The sequence below is a fragment of the Cetorhinus maximus genome, unplaced genomic scaffold (genome assembly GCF_964194155.1).
Source record: "Cetorhinus maximus unplaced genomic scaffold, sCetMax3.hap1.1 HAP1_SCAFFOLD_323, whole genome shotgun sequence".
Lineage (NCBI taxonomy): Eukaryota > Metazoa > Chordata > Chondrichthyes > Lamniformes > Cetorhinidae > Cetorhinus > Cetorhinus maximus.
Window position 1 is genome coordinate 412038 of NW_027596273.1, and position 21102 is coordinate 433139.

Genomic DNA, 21102 nt, shown 5'->3' on the forward strand with positions numbered 1-21102 from the left:
TGGGTGTGGAGCAAATATTTCAACATTTGTTACTGAAATGTGGGAACATGTTGAAACAAGGCACAAACTTAAAGGAATAACTGGGCAGACAGGGAATTCACCATTAGAACAAGGGGAGTCCTTGGTTTCAATAAATGAACCGGCAGGAGGGTTAGGGCAGGTCAGGGAGAAGGTTAATATTCAGAACAACACAGAATGTAAAGGAAAAACTGATCTCAAAGACAATTTGTTGTAATGTGTGTGGAGGGGATGTACTGAACCAGGTTTAAAGGGGTTAAACATGTTTTCTATACTGCACAATCACAAAGCTTCAAAGCCCTCAACATTAATCATGACAAGTGGGAAGCTAATTGATGATTGATGCAATTGCAGACACCAGCTGTGGGCAGGAGTTCACCACCACAGCGACATGTCGTTTCAGAAATTCCAACACAGACAAACAAGGTGTCAGCAGAAATCATCCCGCAACACGAGTAAGGAAAACCTTCATATGAGGCGCTTTTGCCTTTACAGAGTCGGCTTGTTCAGCCATCAGATGAAGTGCAACAGATCGTCTCATCTGATCTCACCAAAGTTCTGAGGCTGCATTCGCCATCATCTCTCACAGATGGACAGATGCTAAATATATGGGACAATCACATTAAAATCTGGAACTCAGATGGGGATAAGGATTGGTGTTAGGTGGGAAGGTCTGGATCAATGTCTTACTCCAGGAAGCTTTAAAATCAGAATGACAGCATGTCAGAAATTATTCCTGTGATATCAGTGATCCCATTCCTATCTGTTATTAAGACCGATGGAAGTACTTAGTGGAGACAGTAGCATGCTGGAGGATGATGTACACAAGGGTTTTCTGAACTGAGGATAATAGTGAGGGGAAAGGAAGGGATCTTGAAAAAAAACAGACTCTTCATGTTACAAAGGACATGGGACCTTCCACTTGGTTTGACACAACACGCACACACACACAAACCCACATGGATACACTACCTATCGATCAGGTGGACCAGGTTTTGCCTCACACCACCAACCCGACTACTGACTAAGACTGGCGATAAAGTATCAGTGTCGGTAAGGACCAAAAAGTTATAGAAATTCAAATAAACGTCACCCTCCAGGGACTCAAAGCAGTTTTGACTATCTAATTCCAGCACTTTCTCTGAACCTTAATCTATAATGGACAACATCTTGAACAGACATAATGACAAAAAGCTAAGCCACCAATAGATATTAGGTGGTCTACGGCCACTCTGGTGATCAGCCCTGGTGGGAGATTTTAGACAATACAGAACATCTTTGCATAATTGCAGCCTCTACTTTCCTATTGGTATTACAGATGATTCCCCTTATATTAGACCATAGACCATAAGACATAGGAGCAGAAATTAGGCCATTCGGCCCATCCGCTATTCAATCATGGCTGATAGGTTTCTCAAACCCATGCTCCCGACTTCCCCTCGTAACACTTGATCCCCTTAGCAATCAAGAACATATCTATCTCGGTCTTAAATACACTCAATGACCTGGACTCCACAGCCTTCTTTGGCAATGAATTCCACAGATTCACCACTCTCTGGCTAAAGAATATATTGATTTGATATTGATGGTCTTGGTGAAGGTCAGGCCACAGAGCAGAATGGCTAAAAAGATGGCTCCAAACTCCCTTTAAATCTAACCCTCTCATTTCGGTTTTGTAACCATCTTTCCATCCATCTGCTGCCTGGCCCTTCACTCCACACAGCCTGATCGTGGTCACCTTGTACACACTGTTATGGATAACAAGCGGGTTACAAAACAGAAAACAGAGAAAAGAGGTTAAGAGAAACGACTTGGCGCTGCCCATTAAAGCGATGCTGCAGCGCCTCCCCCATCCTTGCCGTCGCTTCCCGGTTTCTTCTCCCATTTCCACCGAGTCCGACTCGCAACAAAGGAGCCGCCCAGAATGCCCCGCGGCTGGCCCTGCGGAGCACGCGCACTCTCAGCGCCTGGGGAAAGGCGTGAGTTGGTAGAGCGTTTTCTGGGGCGCGGGGGATTATGGGAGCTGTGGCTGCCATTAGGAACATGGTCCAGTGCAGTAACCAGTAGACCGGGTATAGTGTCTTATAAAAAAGGACATGATCTAGTGTATTATAATCAGGAAGAAGGTCTAGTGCAGTAAGCAGTAGACTGGGTCTCGTGTATTATAAACAGGGTCATGGTTTAATGTAGTATAAGCAGGGGTAGGGTCCAGCGCAGTAATCAGTAAACCAGGTTTAATGTATTATAAACAGGGACAGGGTCCAGTGCCGTAATCAGTAAACTGGGTCTAATGTATTATAAATAGGGGTAAGGTCCCGTGCAATAATCAGTAGACCGAGTATCATGTATTATAAATGTACTTCCAAGGCCAGTATTTGATGCCGATCTAGAACAGGGCCTAGTGTGATATAAACAAAAAGCTAAAAGCTACTGCGGATGCTGGAAATCCAAAACAAAATAAAAACAGAATTACCTGGAAAAACTCAGCAAGTCTGGCAGCATCGGTGGAGAAGAAATCAGTCAACGTTTCGAGCCCTCATGGCCCTTCAGCAGAACTGAAGCATAGTTTCAACAAGGGAGAAATATAAATTGGTTTAAGGTGGGTGGGGGGGAAGAGACACATTGAGGGTGTGGTGTGAGCATATAATCAAAAGATGTCAGAGACAAAAGGGTCAAAGAGGTGTTGAAGGTGGTGGTCTTTGTCTGAGAAAAGTGCTAATTAAGAATGCAAGACAGGATATTCAAAGTACAGCTCTAGTGGGGGTGGGGTGGAAAGACTAAAGGTTTTAGTTTTAGATTTAAAAATAATGGAAATAGGTGGGGAAAGAAGAATCTATATAAATAATTAGAAACATGATCTATTACAGTAATAATTGAGACAAGGTCTAATGAAATATAAACAGAAACAAGATCTATTATAGTAATAACTGAGACAGGGCCTAGGTGATAGGTAACCCATGGTATGGATTTCGATTGGTTATAGCCTTTGCTTCCCTAACTTGCCTTGGCAGGATCATGGTGTCGCCCCTGCAACACATACTACACTTGATTTTAGCGAAAAGGCCGAGAAGCAAACAACCTACATTATAATTGTTTCCTCCCCTGCCAGGTAAGTATGCCCTAAACTCTCACACGCTGCCAGCCGGCATCAAGCACTACCTCTCATAGTCACATACACTCATTTTTAAAAATCATAACGTCACCCTGTTCATATTTTTCCACTAAACAGCTCAGTTTTTATCATGTATTGTAGAACATGCTTAACTATCCCTCTAGATGGAGAAAAGGTAGCTGATATACTGTCCTCCGTTGATATTTGCATAATGCCTTAAAAAGAGACTAACCGCCTTCCTGGGCCACTGGCTGCAATATGGGTGTTCTCCAATTAGTGGCGCTGTTCCCTCAATATAAGACACTCGTTCGGCCTCAGCTGGAATATTGTCTCCAGTTCTGGGCGTTACGCTGTACCTTGTGTGTCCTGCCATCCAGTCATAATTAGCAGATTCTTTTAGATAATATCACCACCTTCAACACCTCTTTGTTCTTTTGTCTGTGACATATTTTGATTATCTGCTCCTATCACTGCTTGCTTGTCCCTACAACCACCACCCCCCCACCCCCCAACCACTTCTCTCCCCCCACCCCACCCCCAACTTAAACCAGCTTATATTTCACCCCTCTCCTATTTTTACTTAGTTCTGTTGAAGGGTCATGAGGACTCGAAACTTTGTTCTTCTCCGCCGATGCTGCCAGACCTGCTGAGTTTTTCCAGGTAATTCTGTTTTTGTTTTGAGTTATGAAGATAGTTTGGAGAGGTTGGGACTGTTCTTCTGGAGATGAGAAGGTGAAGAGGAGATTTGATTGAGGTGTTCAAAATCACGCGGGGGTTCGATAGAGTAAATAGGGAGAAACTCATCGAGGGAATGAGAGGGCACAGATTTAAAGTGATTTGTAAAAGAAGTTACGGGGAGAAGGCGGGAGAATGGGGTTGAGAAACTTATCAGCCATGATTGAATGGCGGAGCAGACTCGATGGGCCGAACGGCCTAATTTCTGCTCCTATGTCTTATGGTCTAAGTAAATGTGATGTGAAAAAAAACTTTCTCACACAGCGACTGGTTCGAGTCGGGAATGCACTGCCTGGAGGTGTGGTGGAGGCAGGTTCAACTGAGGCATTCAAGAGGGCAATAGATGATTATTTATATAGAAACAATGTGCAGGGTTACAGGGAAAAGGCAGGAGAGTGGCACCAAGTTACAATGCTCAGAGAGCCGGTGCAGACACGATGGGCCAAATGGCCTCCTTCTGCATCGTAACAATTCCGTGAACTGAGGCAGAGTAATGTGTAATATAAAGAGAGACATGGTCGAGTTTGGTAATAATCAGATAGGGTCTAGTGCAGTAATATCTTGAATATAGCCGATTGTAATATAAGGAGAGATATGGTGCAATGCAGTAATAACTGAGGTAGATCTTAGTATGTTATAAATAGAGGCATTGGCTTAGTGCAGGAATCTGAGACAGTGTCTTCAGTAATGTAATCAGAGATACATTCTACTTTAACATAAATACCCATACAGTCTATTTTAATATAAACAGTGACTCAATCTGTACTTTTGGGAGGTTTTAATTCCTCATTTATCAACAGAAGCAGACATAGTAACAAAGTTCAATTGTGAAACAACTTTATGGAGACAAAGTCAGGACAAGTTTATCAAGTTTCATGTAAACTACAGCAACAAGCTCTGGCAGTTATTTACAGTTTAATGTGGGTTATTCTACCTGTGTCAAATCTGTTTCTTCTCTGTTTCTCCTTCTCTTGGCTGCTGGTCTTGGTTTCTTCTCCTCCGCATGGCCTTGCTCAGGAGGATCTCTTTCTTGTTGCCTCTTATCCAATTAACCTCTGCCCCATCCCAATCAATATTCATCCCTGTGGTGATCATGCCCTGAGAATGTTTCTCTTAACCAATCAGGTATAGTTCATGTCAGCAATGTTAGCCTTAGTTAATCACCTAAATTTTCGTATTCACAGTTCATGTCAGGAATGTTAGCCTTGGTTAATCATGTAATGTTCCATGTATTCACCGTGGTTCAATTTCCTCGTACCTGCAGGCTGCTACATCCTGTTGCCATTTATCTCAGAGAGGCCCCTACATTCCTGCCTTTGGCTCACACAAACAATCTTCAAGAACTTTAGCTTTTAGCTGCAGTAAGTGTTTTAAAGATTGTCATTATTTCCCAGAATCTTTCTCCCTTGGAATTAATTTATATTATGCCCTATTTATCCATTTTCCTTCCTCACTATAACACAAAAGGGGTTTTAACAGAGTTCAGTGTTAATAATTTTACACCATCTTCTATTGAAGACCTCTGGTTATTCTCTTTCCCACGAGAGAAAACGTTCTCTCTGTTTCCTCTCTATCGAAATCTTTCACAATTTTAAAGACCTCTATTAGGTAACCCTTCAGCCTGCTATTTTTCAGAGAGAAGAGACTCAGTCTGTCAATCCTTTCCTCCTATGTATTTCTGGTATCATCCTTGTAAATCATCTCTGCTCCCTCTCCAGTGTCTCTCTATTTGTTTTATAAAATGGTGACCAGAGCTGTACTCATTACTCTCAGTGTGGTCTGACCAGGGTTCCAGGCAGCTTTAGCAGAACTTCCCCACATTCCAATTCCATTCCTCAAGAAATAAAACCTAGTGCTCGATTTGCTCATTTTATGGCCTTGCTCTGAATGATACAATTATACTCAGAGATCTCTTTGTTCCTCTTTTCCACCCAGGCTCACACCTTCCAAGTAATAAATGACCTCCTCATTCTTCTGACCAAAATCTACTACCTCACATTTATCTGTGTTCAACTTCATTTTCCGCTTCTCCCCAGTTTCCCTACCCACTATCCGAAAAGTCGCTGGAGAACACATCCCCGCTATACTGCCTGCCCTGCAGTGATTCCACGCTCTAACAACTGTTAATTAGCTGGAGACGGGACTCCCGCCCCTCACTCGGGAGGAAGTCCCACCACAGAGACCAATCTGTGGCCAGCAGCTCTACTGAGCCTGCAGCGTATGAAGCTGCAGTGGACAAGGTTGGGACTGCATGCAGTTCCCAGAGCCGAAGTCCCAGGAGTCCGGGACCAGGTAAATGTGGGGATCTCAGGGTGTGGAGGGGAAGTTCAGACCAAGGGGAGCTGAGGGGGGAGGGTGCTTGTGTTGGTATAGAAGCCAGTGGGGGAGGGAGGCCCCACGGAGTCAGACCTTTTGAGGGGGCAGCCAATGTTAGAAGGGGGCTGCTGATGGAGGTGACCCCCTGCAAATTCCCACCCAAGAACGGAAAATGGTTCCTTTTCATGCTTGCCCCTCACCCCCGAACTCCGCCCACCAGCCTGATAATTGAGGCTGTGCAGGAAAAGGCTCTCAAATGGTCAATAATTGGCCATTTAAAGGTCTCAATCGATGTAAGGGCAGGCAGGTCAGCCTGGGCCTCGCTGGTCCAAGTGTAAAATTGTGGAGAGGTCAGATTGGGCGAGAGGTCAGATTGGGCGAGAGCCCAGTGGTAAGACTATCTGAGAAACATGATGGTCACTCCTGACTACAAACCCATCGGCGGAGGGATGTAAAATTCTGTCCAGGGAATATTGCTGAAAAAGGAGACATGCTGTTGAAGCTTTTCGTCTTCTGCTCATCAGGACAGATTTGCAAGAAAACCAATAGTAAAGGGAATTTATACTGCATGAGCAGTGAGTGCTGAGGTTGGCAAGTGGACTCTGATTGGTAGAGGCATTGCCATGGAGAATGCAGCAGCGAATCGTTTACTGCACAGCTTTTGCTTAAATACGAACCAGGTAGGTCATTATCCCCCCCCAGACCCGAATATAAAACAGTGAACATTATCCCCCATACCCGAATATAAAACAGTGAACATTATCCCCCAGACCCGAATATAAAACAGTGAACATTATCCCCGCCCAGACCTGAATATAAAACAGTGAACATTATCCCCCATACCCGAATATAAAACAGTGAACATTATTCCCTAGACCCGAATATAAAACAGTGAACATTGCCCACTGGTCGGGAGCTGTCTTGATGGATTGAGACTGCAAAATTCCAATATTCCAGATGTGTCTATTCCAGGAACCAGGTTTAAGGGAAAGATCATTAGAGACCAGGGACACCCCCTTCATACTGGGCTCATGTGAGAAACTGCACTAATGAGGTTCAGGAATGATGAACACGATGGGCCAAATGGCCTCCTTCTGTGCTCTGTGATCCTTGTGTACATTTAAAGTGAGTGGTAATGACCTGGAACCCACTTCCTATGAGTGTGCTAGAAGCAGAGGTGATGGAATGATTTCTAATGGAAATTGGATGGGCACGTCAGGGAAATGAATCTGGAGCACTACAGGGATAGGACTGGGCAATGGGACTGACAGGTTTTCTCTACAGAGAGCCAGCATGGACTCGATGGGCTGAATGGCCCCATTGCCTACACTAATGACTCAATGATCTAACGAGAGAGATTTCAGCTGCTCCAGTCTTTCCAACTAACTGAAGTCCCTCATTCCTGGTAGCAATATCGTAAATCCTCGCTCCAGACTCCCTAAGAACTTCGCAAATTTCCTTGAATGTGGAGCCCATATGTAGGGCATTCTAGAGGGATAGAATAAAAAACACGGAGTTTATGTTCAGAAGCATGGTTCGATTACACTGGGAGGATGGTCAACATTTGTGATCTCCATTTCGAGAAAGGAAATAAGGCACTGGAGGAGGGGAAACAAAGATTCACAAGAATAATACCTGAACTGAGAGCATTTACCCCTCATGAAAGGCTGGGGCGCTATTCTCTAGAAAAGAGAAGACTGAAGGGTGACCTGATGGAAGTCTTTAAGATTATAAAGGGGTTCAATAATTCAATAGGGATTTCATGAGAAACATCTTCATCCAGCAACTGGTGAGAATGTGGAGCTCATTACCACAGCGAGTGGTTGAGGTGAATAGTATGAATACTTTTAAGGTGAAGCTAGATACATACATTAGGGAGAAAGGAATAGAAGGATATGCTGATGAGGGGAGATGAGGGTGGGTGGAGGCTCATGTGAAGCATAAATACTGACATAGACAATTGTGCTGACTGGCCTGGCCCCGTGCTGTGGACTCAATGGAATAGAGACAAATGTATTTATTTTAGATCTAACTGTAGTGGTAGGAAAAACACTCTTTACTATTCAGGGTGAAATGTGTATACATCATCAGCTTCTGTAGATCATTTCAGTGGAAATGTGCACTCCCAGGCTCAAAGAGCATCAGCCCAGTGGAAGCAAAGTTGTGAGACCGGCCAGTCCAGCAGAAAGAAACCCTCCGACCCTCCCACTTCACCAACTGTCAGAATGAATATTGTTCAGTCCTGGATTAACAGCAGCAACAACAGCAGAATCCAACCCCTGTATTCACTCGTGAACTCGCTGGTGTCTCAGTAAGTGTGATGAACGAGTGAATCCCTTCTCACACACGGAGCAAGTGAACGGCCTTTCCCCAGTGTGAATTCGCTGGTGTGCCCGCAGGTTGGAGGACTGAATACATTCCTTCCCACACTCAGGGCAGGCAAATGGTTTCTCCCTGGTGTGAACTCACTGGTGTGCCCGCAGGCTGGAGGACTGAATAAATTCCTTCCCACACTCAGGGCAGGCAAATGGTTTCTCCCTGGTGTGAACTCACTGGTGTGCCCGCAGGTTGGAAGACTGAGTGAATCCCTTCCCGCACTCAGAGCAGATGAACGGCCTCTCCCCGGTGTGAACGCGCTGGTGTGTCCAAAGGTTGGATGACGTTGTAAACCTCTTTGCACAGTAAGAGCAGCTGAATTGTCTCTCCTCAGTGTGAATGCGTTGGTGTGTCCAAAGGTTGGATGACGTTGTAAACCTCTTTGCACAGTAAGAGCAGCTGAACGGTCTCTCCTCAGTGTGAATGCGTTGGTGGACCCTTAGATCTGCCGTACTTTTGAAGCCACTCAAACAGTCAGAGCATTAAAGGGTCTCTCATCGGTGTGAGTGATGTGGTGTGCCATCAGGCTGGATGACTGAGTGAATCGCTTCCCACACTCAGAGCAGGTGAACGGCCTCTCCCCAGTGTGAACTCGCTGGTGCTTCTGCAGGGTGGATGACTGAGTGAATCCCTTCCCACATTCAGAGCAGGTGAACGGCCTCTCCCCAGTGTGACTGCGTAGATGAATCTCCAGCTGTGATGGGGTTTTGCATCCCTTCCCACAGTCTCCACATTTCCATGGTTTCTCCATGGTGTCTCTCCAGATTCGACAATGAGTTGAAGTCTCGTCCCCTCACAGATAATGTGACAGACAACAGTCTCTCACTGCTGTGAATGGTGCGATGTTTGTTCAGATTGTATAACTGGTTAAGTCTCTTTCCACAGTCAGTACACTGGAACACATTCAGTCAGGCGTGTGTGTCTCGGTGCTTTTCCAGTCACACTGATATGTAAAACCTTTTGAAGCAGACAGAACAGACAAACATTTCTCCTTCCAGATTCAAAGGCCAGTGTTTTTCACATCCCAATGAATCAAGTGACTTTGTTAGGTTACGATGTGATGTTTTGAGATTTCTGTCTGCAAATCCTCTCCTTCTAAAATATTGTAAAAAGAATTTACAAAACCCATCATTGTCAGTATAGGACAAAAATTCAGAACAGCCAATTCTAGTTGCTTTGGCTTATTCTTTCCTCTCTTGATATACAAGGGAAACGGAGCTCTACAGAGAGTCAGCATGGACGCAACTTGCTGAATGGACAACTTCTGTGCCTTAATGACTGGAAATATATACAGTACTATATAGGAAAACTAGAAATAATAATAAATGTACTTTATTAAAGAACCATAAAAATGTAGCATTTACTATATTAATACTAGACATACACAATCTATATCCAAGAAATAGAGTCATAGGGTTTTACAGCACGGAAAGAGGCCCTTCAGCCTATCGTGTCTGTGCCGGTCATCAAGCCTCTATCTACTCTAATCCTATTTTCCAGCACTTGGCCTGTAACCTTATGTGCTATGGCATTTCAAGCGTTCATCTAAATACTTCTTACATGTTGTGATGGTTCCTGCCTCTACCACCCTCTCAGGCAGTGAGTTCCAAAAACCCCCCACCCTCTGGGTGAAAAAAGCTTTCCTCAAATCCCTTCCAAACTTCCTGCTCCTTACCTTAAATCTATGCTCCCTGGTTACTGACCCCTCCACTAAGGAGAAAGGTTTCTTCCTATCTACACTATCTGTGCCCCTCATAATCTTGTACACCTCAATCAGGTCCCCCCTCAGCCTTCTCTGCTCTAAGGAAAACAACCCCAGCCTATCTACCCCTTTTTGATCCCCTTTTTTTTACTATCACTTTTATTTCTTAATTTTTATTTGTTTATTTAGATATCTTTTTTCCCACTTATTTTCATTACTATTATTTTTAAAATTTATTTCCATTTTTATTTATTGTTTTATCCCCAGCTTTTAGCCTTTTTGATCTTTTTTCCCACCACCGTCCCCTCCCCCCACCCCACCCACACTAGGGCCATCTGTCACTTTCAAGAGTGCTTACCCTGGTCTTGCCATTATCACATTCTGCTTTCCACGCTTCATGTCTCCATTAGCACCTCCTTTAGCCAGTACCACCGCTATTAACAGCCCTTTGACCTTTTGTTTATGACACCTTTCGCAATCTCTCCTTTGCCTCCACCTATCGCTGGCTTTCTATCCAGCTTCACCTGTTACACCTCCTTTAAACAGTATATATTTCACCACATTTCTACTTCCCTTTAGCTCTGGAGAAGAGTCATACGGACTCGAAACATTAACTCTGTCTTTTTCTCCACAGATGCTGCCAAACCTGCTGAGTTTATCCAGCATTTTTTGTTTTTGTTCCAGCCTATCTAGTGTCTCTTCACAGCTGAAATGCTCCAGTCCAGGCAACACCCTGGCAAATCCCCTCTGCACCCTCTCAAGCGCAATCACATCCTTCCTACAGTGTGGTGACCAGGACCATAAGACCATAATACATAGGAGCAGAAATTAGGCCATTCGGCCCATCAAGTCTGCTCCGCCATTCAAGCATGGCTAATAAGTTTCTCAACCCCATTCTCCCGCCTTCTCCCCGTAACCTTTGATCCCCTTACCAATCAAGAACCTATCTATCTTGGTCTTAAATACACTCAATGACCTGGCCTCCACAGCCTTCTCTGGCAATGAAGCAGCCTTCTTTAGTAACTCTCTGGCTAAAGAAGTTTCTCCTCATCTCTGTTCTAGAAGGTCTTCCTTTCCTCTGAGGCTGTGCCCTCGGGTCCTAGTCTCTCCTACTAATGGAAACATCTTCCCCACGTCCACTCTATCCAGGCCTTTCAGTATTCTGTAAGTTTCAATCAGATCCCCCCTCATCCTTCTACACTCCATCGAGGAAAGACCCAGAGTCCTCAAACGTTCCTCATATGTTAAGCCTTTCATTCCTGGGATCATTCTCGTGAACCTCCTCTGGACCCTCTCCAGGGCCAGAACATCCTTCCTGAGATACGGGGCCCAAAATTTCTCACAATATTCTAAATGTGGTCTGACCAGAGCCTTATAAAGCCTCAGCAGCACATCCCTGCCTTTATATTCTAGTCCTCTCGAAATAAACGCCAACATTGAATTTGCCTTCCGAACTACCGACTCAACCTGCAAGTTAACCTTAAGAGAATCCTGGACTAGGACTCCCAAGTCCCTTTGCACTCCAGATTTCTGAATTCTCTCCCCATTTAGAAAATAGTCTATGCCTCTATTCCTTCCTACCAAAGTGCATGACCTCATACTTCCCCACGTTGTATTCCATCTGCCACTTCTTTGCACATTCTCCTAACCTGTCCAAATCCTTCTGCAGCCTCCCTGCCTCCTCAATACTACCTGTCCCTCCACCTATCTTTGTATCATCTGCAAACTTAGCCAGGATGCCCTCAGTTCCTTCATCTAGATCATTAATGTATAAAGTGAAAAGTTGTGGTCCCAACACTGACCCCTGCGGAACTCCACTAGTCACCGGCTGCCATCCTGAGATGGACCCCCTTATCCCCACTTGCTGCCTCTTGCCAGACAGCCAATCTTCTATCCATGCTAGTACCTTGCCTCTAACACCATGGGCTCTTATCTTTCTGAGCAGCCTCCTGTGCGGCACCTTGTCAAAGGCCTTCTGGAAGTCCAAGTAGATAACATCCATTGGCTCTCCTTTGTCTAACCTACTCGTTACCTCCTCAAAGAATTCTAACAGATTTGTCAGGCATGACCTCCCCTTGATGAAACCATGCTGATTTTGCACACAGTACTCCACATATGGCCGAACTAACACTTTATACATCTCCACCATAACCTCCCTGCTCATGTATTCAGTGCCTTGTTGAATAAAGGCAAGTATCCCATATGCCTTCTTAACCACTACCTGTCCTGCTGCCATCAAGGATTGATGGACATGCACGCCAAAGTCTTTCTGATCCTCTACTTCCTCGGGTCCTTCCACTCTTGTGTACTCCCTTGCCTTGTCGTCCTCCCAAAATGCAACACCTCACGCTTTAACGTCCTACCTTACTAGCTTGTAGTCTTAAATGTCAGCCATCTCCTGGGGAAATCACCCCTTTAATTGTGAACATTAGGAAAGAGACCAACCTTTCAACCAGACAAATTAATGTGTTAAGTTGAGGGAACAAAGAATGGCAATGACTTTAAGAGAAAGAGACCTGGGCCAACCTTTCCAGAGTCTGCACTCTCCCTGGATTCACTTCCTCTCCCTTCAGTTCCTGCAAGTCCATAATTAAACCCCAGAATTAAAAAACAAATAGAAGTAAAAACATTGATTTCCTCACAGATGTTGCCCAGAGGAGGAAGTTTTGGTTTGAAGCTGATTGTCCACCTTTCGCATTGTGACGTCCACAATGGAACGTTCACCGAATCAGCCAATAGGAATCCCTCTGTTCCGCGGTGACGTCCTCGGGTTCCGGTCTGCAGGCCAGGCGCGCGGACACTGGAGCCCCGCCCCCACCCGTTTTGCCCCCTCCCCCTGCACCTCCTCGAGACAAGGTTTCCAGGTCAAAACAAAAACAGAATTACCTGGAAAAACTCAGCAGGTCTGGCAGCATCGGTGGAGACAAAAAGAGTCGACGTTTCGGGTTTTGTTTTTATCTCAAGGTTTCCAGGTCACCGGCTGACGGCTCCGGCCAGAGGGAGAAGTCACTCGGCGAACTCCCCATCCCCCCCACTGTCTATGGCGGTTGGCTGGTTCAAAAAGAGATCGAGCGACCGCTGGCGGCAACTGCACTGCGCCTGCTCCGGACAGCAGCGCTTTCTGCGCCTGCGCTGCCAGCTGAGGGAGTGGGGGAGGGGAGTTTACAATATGTCTTCCCCTCATTTTCTTCCAAGTCCTGTAGTTTGATTTTAAACAGCACAACATTTGTTTTTAGCTTCACACACTCTAAAAATAGAGGCCGAGTTTCCTCAATTTCTCCTCATAAGAAAATCCCACCTTGCAGGCATTAATCTGGTGAACCCTTGCTAAACTCCCCCTGTGACAAGTATATTCTCCCTTAGGTAAGGAGACCAAAACTGTACTAAACACTCCAGCTAATGGAGGGAGTGTGTTGTGGGGGCAGCTACTTACAGCGCTTGGGGAGTAAGAAAGGAAATAATGTTCCAGAGAAATTAAGAACAGGTAATTCTAGTTTCTATCCTGGACTGAGAGCGCTGACTTTTATCAACTCCTTTGAGAGGATATTAGAAGAGGAGGATTTACAGAGATGAAAATCGAACCAGACATCAAGTGAAGAATTAGCAGTCACTCAATTATTGCGCGACCTGAACATCATCGGCCTTTGAATCTTGAAGGAGAAAATTTTGTCTGTTCTGTGCGCTTCAGAAGATTTTAAAATCAGTGTGACTGAGAAAGGACGAAGACACACACCCGAGTGAGAGTGTTCCAGTGCACTGACTGTGGCAAGAGCTTTAACCAGTTACACAGTCTGTAAGAACATCACTATTTACAGCTGGGAGAGACGTACATGTGCTATATGTGGACGCCTCAGCTGATCAACGAACCTGAAGAGAGACTAGGAGGCCCAGACCATGGAAAAACCATGGAAGTGTGGGGACTGTGTGAATGGATTCAGATCCCCATCTCAGCTGGAAATTCATCAACGCAGCCACACTGGAGAGAGACCATTCACCTGCTGTGAGTGTGGGAAGGGGTTCACTCATTCATCTTACCTGCTCAGACACCAGCGAATTCACACCAGGGAGAGGCCGTTCACCTGCTCTGAGTGTGGAAAGGCATTCACTACTTCATCCGACCTGCTGACACACCAGCGAATTCATACCGGAGAGAGGCCATTCATCTGTTCTGATTGTGGGAAGGGATTTAATCGGTTATCTCACTTACAGGCACACCAGCGCGTTCACACTGGGGAGAAGCCGTTCACCTGCTCTGATCGTGGAAAGGGATTCTCTCACTCCTCCAACCTGCGGATACACCAGCGAGTTCACACTGGGGAGAGGCCGTTCAGCTGCTCCGAGTGTGGTAAGGCATTCATTGATTCATCAAGTCTGCGGATACACCTACGAGTTCACACCAGGGAGAGGCCATTCACCTGCTCGGAGCGTGGGAAGGGATTCAGTCGGTCGTCCTTCCTGAAGGCACACCAGCGGATTCACACCAGGGAGTGGCCACCCACTTGCTCTGAGTGTGGGAAAGCATTCATTGATTCATCCAGCCTGCTGAGACACCAGCATCTTCACACTGGATAGAGACCGTTCACCTGCTCTGAGTGTGGGAAGAAATTCAGTCGATCAACCTACCTTCAGAAACATCAGCGAGTTCACAAGTGATAACAGGGGTTGGATTCTGCTGTTATTGCTGCCGTCAGTCACATCCCGGAGAGAACCATGTTCATTCTGACGATTGATGAATTGGGAGGGCCGGAGTGTTTCTTTCTGCTGGACTGGCCGGTCTCATGACTTTGCTTCCAGTGGGCTGATGCTCTTTTAGCCTGGGAGTGCAGGTTTCCACTGAACTGACCCACAAAAGCTGATGTAGAACGTCTATTTTATCCTGGTTAGTAAATAGTGGTTTTTCTACCACTACAGATAGGTCTCAAATAAATACATTTGTCTCTGTTCCATTGGGTCTACAGCACAGGGCTTGGCCAGCATTTATTGCCCATCCCTAATTGCCCTTGTTCAGAGGACATTTAAGAGTCAACCACATTGCTGTGGGTCTGGAGTCACACGTAGACCAGGTAAGGACAGCAGATTTCCTTTCCTAAGGGACATTAGTGAACCAGATGTTGTCATCATCACACTTTTAATTCCTGATTTTTGTTTGATTTAATTTTCACCATCTGCTGTGTTGGGATTCAAACCCAGGTCCCCAGACCCTGGGTGTCTGGAATACTAGTCCAGTGACAATACCACTATGCTCCACTCAAGCCTCCACCCATCCTTATCTTAACCTGCAATAATCTTGTTCACCTCTATCAAAACTCCCCTCAGCCTCCTTTACTCCAAGAAGAACAATCCCAGCTTCTCCAACTTAAACTTGTAAAAATCCTTCATCCCTGGAACTATTCTGGTAAATCTCCTCTACACCCTTTCAAGGACCCTCACATCCTCTTAAAGTGTAGTGACCAGAACCGGACTCAGGACTCTCATAGTGGCCTCACCAGAGCTTTATAAACTATTGGCATAACTTCCCCACTTTTGTTCTCAATACCTCTGTTTCTGAAGCCCAAGATCCCATATACTCAAAACAGGAATATCAAACCTTTTTACTTGAACATTAAAAGCATTTGAACAACATTCTTGAAATGGCTAAAGAAGATTTTGACCAATGAAGGAACGAGCTGTTGCCACAAAAAGAAGCCTTTCTGAACTTCTTGTCTCAAAAAGAGAATCCAAAATGTTTGAGTCTGGGAAATGAACTGAAAAATGAAGTTCCACCTCCAACTGAACAAGAAGAAGACACTTTAAATGTGGAATTGACTGGGGTATTCCTTTTGGATTTAAACAATGGAGAAACTACAGACATGGAAGAAAATAAAGCTCAAAGGGCGAACTCTGAACAAACGTATTTTCAAACTGAAATTGAAAATACACATATGAACAGCAATGAGGGCTCTCCTCTTGCAGAAGGAACTTTGGACTATAATTATTGTAAGAAGAAAACTTTCAGAAAACACTGCAAGCTGTAATGTTTCACATCTTCAGTGGAATGTGATTCCTGGACATGGAATTCAGCAATGTGCTGTTATCAAGATAGACTTGTGAATTTGAAGTGGACATTGGAGAGATTATTATGTGTATTGCATGTTATAAGATAGTTAAACATAGGAAAACATAGGATTCAGGAACAGGAGTCAGCCACTTGGCCCCTCGAGCCTGCTCCGCCATTCGATAAGATCATGCCTGTTGTTAAGATGTACAGCAGGTTGTAAGTTGTAATATTGTAAATAGGATATTACGAGGGTGAGACATTTTCATTTCTTCCTGGGGAAGGTGTTGTGAATATCTAGTTTCATAATTCATGTTTTAGAAATATAACTTTTAGTTTAGGAATTGGATTTTTTTTAAATGTACGATAATTGGAAAACCTGGGCTGAGAATCTGACAAAAACACCCTAAGGGAATTCACAATCACAAGGTGTGGCCCATGTTGATTTAAGAAGCCAAAGCTCGAAGGGTAAGAACTGTAAAACGGCAGGTGGGCTCTTTTAGCTGGAGACATTGAGTCTGACAATTATTGTCCTGACAATTTCTGGTGATAGACTATCCATCAATATTCATTACAAGCCTACCGACTCCCACAGCTACCTCGACTAAAGCTCCTCACACCCCGCTTCCTGTAAGGACTCCATCCCATTCTCTCAGTTCCTTTCCCTCCGTCGCATCGGTTCTGATGATGCCACTTTCCAAAACAGTTCCTCTGACATGTCTTCCTTCTTCCTTAACTGAGGTTTTCCACCCATGGTGGTTGACAGGGCCCTCAACTGTGTCTGGCCCATCTCCCGTGCATCCGCCCTCACATCTTCCTCTCCCTCCCAGAACCATGATAGGGTCCCCCTTGTCCTCATTTATCACCCCACCAGCCTCTGCATTCAAAGGATCATCCTCTGCCATTTCCGCCAACTCCAGCATGATGTCACCACAAAACACATCTTCCCTTCACCCTCCCCCACCGGCGGCTTTCCGCAGGGATTGTACCCTCCGGGAACTCTCCGGTTCCACTCCTCCATCATCTCCTACACCTCAGCCCCCTCCCACGGCACCTTCCCATGCAACCTTAGAAGGTGCAACACCTGCCCTTTTGCTTCCCCCCTCCTCACTGTCCAAGGGCCCAAACACTCCTTTCAAGTGAAGCAGTGCTTCACTTGCACTTCCCTAAATTTAGTCTGCTGCATTCGCTGCTCCCAAAGCGCTCTCCTCTACATTGGAGAGACCAAACGCAGACTGGGTGACCGCTTTGCAGACCACCTTCAGTCTGTCCGCAAGCATGACCCAGACCTCCCTGTCGCTTGTCATTTCAACACACCACCCTGTTCTCATGCCCACATGTCTGTCCTTGGCATGCTGCAATGTTCCAGTGTAGCTCAGTGCAAACTGGAGGAACAGCACCTCATCTTCCGACTAGGCACTTTACAGTCTTCTGGACTTAATATTGAGTTCAACAATTTCAGATCATGAGCTCTCTCCTCCATCCCCACCCACTTTCCGATCCCCATTTTTCCAATAATTTATAATTTTTTTACAAATATATTTTTCTTTTCCCACCTATTTTTAAATTTATTTCGATCTATTGTTTCACCTCCACCTTTTAGCCCATTTAGACCCCTTCACCCCACCCCACCCCCACTAGGGCCATCTGCTGCTAGCTTGTCCTGCTTTCTACCCTTAATATGTGCATTAGCACATTCCTTAGATAATATCACCACCGTCAATGCCCCTTTGTCTATGACATCTTTGGCAGTCTCTTCTTGGCGTCCACCTATCACTGCCCCCCTATTGAGCTCTACCTGTCCCACCCCCCTCTACCAGCTTATATTTCACCTCATTTCTATATTTCTTAGTTTGATGAAGGGTCATACAGACTCGAAATGTCAACTGTATCCCTCTCCGCAGATGCTGTCAGACCTGCTGAGCTTTTCCAGGTATTTTTGTTTTTGTTCTAGATTTCCAGCATCCGCAGTATTTTGTTTTTATCTTAATTATTATCCTGTCTTTGTTAGAGAGGTGAATTCTTTATGCAGACCTCAGGGAAAAAAGCTTTGGTTTTGAAGCTAAAAGTTAATTAATTTAAATATCAATTGGACATCCCAACTGGTCTCTGTTACCATGGGGATAAGTGATTCATGGTGGAGCCTTGGTTGGAATTCCGCGTGTTTCTCACAGAAAGCAGGCAGTCTGCAGTTCGCTTGGAAGCAGCAGCTGTGGGACCAGGAGCTGTGAACCAGCTGGAAACCTATAGGGCCATTAGGAACTAGGGGTGTTCCTAATGTTTAAATCCCTCAGCAAAAAGGCGGTGAATCCCACGCTTGGACTGAGGACTCCACAGTTTTGAGGTCTTAAAGGAAAGTTGGAGGGTTGTTTAGCCAAAAGCTAATGGAAGGACCACCATAAAATCTTGGAACTTGGAGAACAGCTGGAATACTGAGGAGAATTAAAGAGAATTCTGGAGAGCTTTGACATATCTTTGGGATGGTCCCAGGAACAGAAGTGAATGAACCTTCAAAATATCGTTAAATATAAATGAATTCATGTGTTAGGGGTGGGGGGGAAGTTAAAAAAGTAGAACTGGGTTAATAGTATAAGTCTTTATTAACTATCATGTTAAGTTCATTGTGCTGGTTTTTAATTTTCTTTTCTCTTATATTCATAGTAAAGTTTGTTTTCGTTTAAAAATATGGAATCTTGTGGCGTAATTCTTTCAGTTAATCACTGGGTATTCGAATTTCTCTTTAAAAGTTAATGGTCTCGACTGGGATCCTAACAATAGCCACAAACAATATTTTGAAACAGAAAGAATATGATTTTCCTTATTTTGTACAAAGCATTACATGATGAGACACCCATAGCTAGGATTCCCAATAATTTCTGAGTTCAAGCACTTCTTTTCATGAAATAATCTGATAATTGATGACTAAAATTGGAACTAATTGTTGTGCTTTCTAAAGCAGGAGGGCTATCGCCCAGCACAGAGGGTAATTTGGGATTTCTCCCATAGACCAATTGATAGGGACTATACCCTCCAACCATCTGAAGTGAATTCTTTACATGAATCATCCATGCCAGTGCAGTGGTCAACTTGCAGTTTGGCTGATCAGCTAAGATTTTATGCATTTCATTGATCACCGCATGATTCCTTTCACAGAGTCCATTGCTGAAAGGACTTTCAGCTGTGATGTTCATGAACATAATGTTCATGTTTTCACACACGTCTCTAAACTCACTAGCAAATTCCCCTCCATTATCAGTCAGAAACTTAGCTGGTGCCCCAGGTCTAGTCCCTATCCATTTCTCCATGACTTGGTCTATAATCACCCTTTTGTCCTTGCCATGTATTATGAGAGAAAGACTAAATTGAGTTACTATGTCCATAAAGTGTAGAGTGAAAATATTTCTGACTTTGTCCCATACCTTTAGATCCATGGCAACTAACTTGATCAAGTCATGTGCCAAGGCAAGGTTTACAATAGGATGTGACGGTGTCCTCCGATACTTTTTACAGATTTCACACCTTGCATTAATCTCTTCTATGAGCCTCGTATACTCTTCATCAACCACCCTGCAGGAGTTTTAATCTTTGAGAAGAAGGGTGAGCAAACTGTCTTTGTAGCTTTAAGACAATTTGCTTTTCTTCTCGCTGATTCTTATCACTTGATTCCATTAATCCTTCTCAAACACTCTGATTCGAAACAGCAGGTATTGTTAAAGGGATACGATAATGTCCTGATTGAGTAAACTGCAGACTCACTGACTTTCCAAAAACAGTTGTGTTATCTTGATTCATGTCCAGTTGCAATTGTGCCTTTTATCTAAGGTTTACTCAACAGTGAGGGGATCTCACAAAAGACTGCACCATTCCTGATAAAGTGGCTGAATCCAGATATTTTGCATGGAATCACCACTCTTTTTAGTGGCTTCAATGTGTGACATCACTCAAACCTAAACAAGTTGAACCTTCCTTAACCTTGTGCCTATCTTCACCATGAGGTGAATCTGGGTAACATCTTCACCAATCTGATCCACATACTGTCGAGGTGCAGCCACTATCTAACACAGCACAGTTGAAAGTGTCTGTGAACAATATACTCATCAATGGACCAAAACTCTATGTGATGAGTACAATTCCTTCAGAGTGATAATTGTCATGATCTTCAGCCTCAGAATTCTCTGTGTCACGAGTCACTTTGAAGACCCTGATTTTCCACTTTGGGCAGTTTGGCTCATAATCATATTTTGAGTTAGTCCTGAAACACTTGTTAATTGTTCCCATTCACCTATTAGTGCTGTTCCAAACCAGATCTGCTAAAGGTGCTTTCATCCTCATTCAAAACCTGTCAAAGTCCGATTATGCTCACAGGCTTTCTTGTAAATCTCATCAATGAACCCGAATAGAAGATCCAAACATTCATCGATATCCAACTGACAGGCATCCAGCTCACAAAATACTTCTGTTCTGATTTTACTTTTGTTAGGAAGTGACAGTGCCAAGGACAGACCGTGTTCCCTCCTTGGTTGGGACATAACCCGTGTCCACATATCCACTTCATTCTTCCACTGGTCGTATGGCTCAGACTCCAAGAACAGAGGCTGGGTATCAAACCCTGACAATTGCTTTCAGCCATTTCTCACAAAAATTACTGGGACTGTAAGCTTTTGTCCAAAATTTTATTTCCGTTTAGTTTCCATTCTTCGCCATTAGGCAAGCAATCTGTTACCATGACAGCCTTATGGTGAAGAAAGAAACTGGAGCCAATCTTTTCTTGGTATAGACTTATTCACAGAGTGAAACTTTAGTTATATA

At 44.5% G+C, this 21102-nt stretch overlaps 1 protein-coding gene and 1 pseudogene across 1 annotated transcript in view; one reads left to right on the plus strand and one right to left on the minus strand.

Annotated features, from left to right (window-relative positions):
• The window catches only part of LOC144673284 (uncharacterized), a 150190-nt gene that overhangs the window by 110181 nt on the left and 18907 nt on the right, over positions 1-21102 (plus strand). The window contains 1 exon segment of the mRNA XM_078535201.1: positions 14145-14900. Coding sequence (XP_078391327.1) covers positions 14145-14900 — 756 coding nt within the window.
• LOC144673267 (uncharacterized) lies at positions 8467-12957 on the minus strand (annotated as a pseudogene).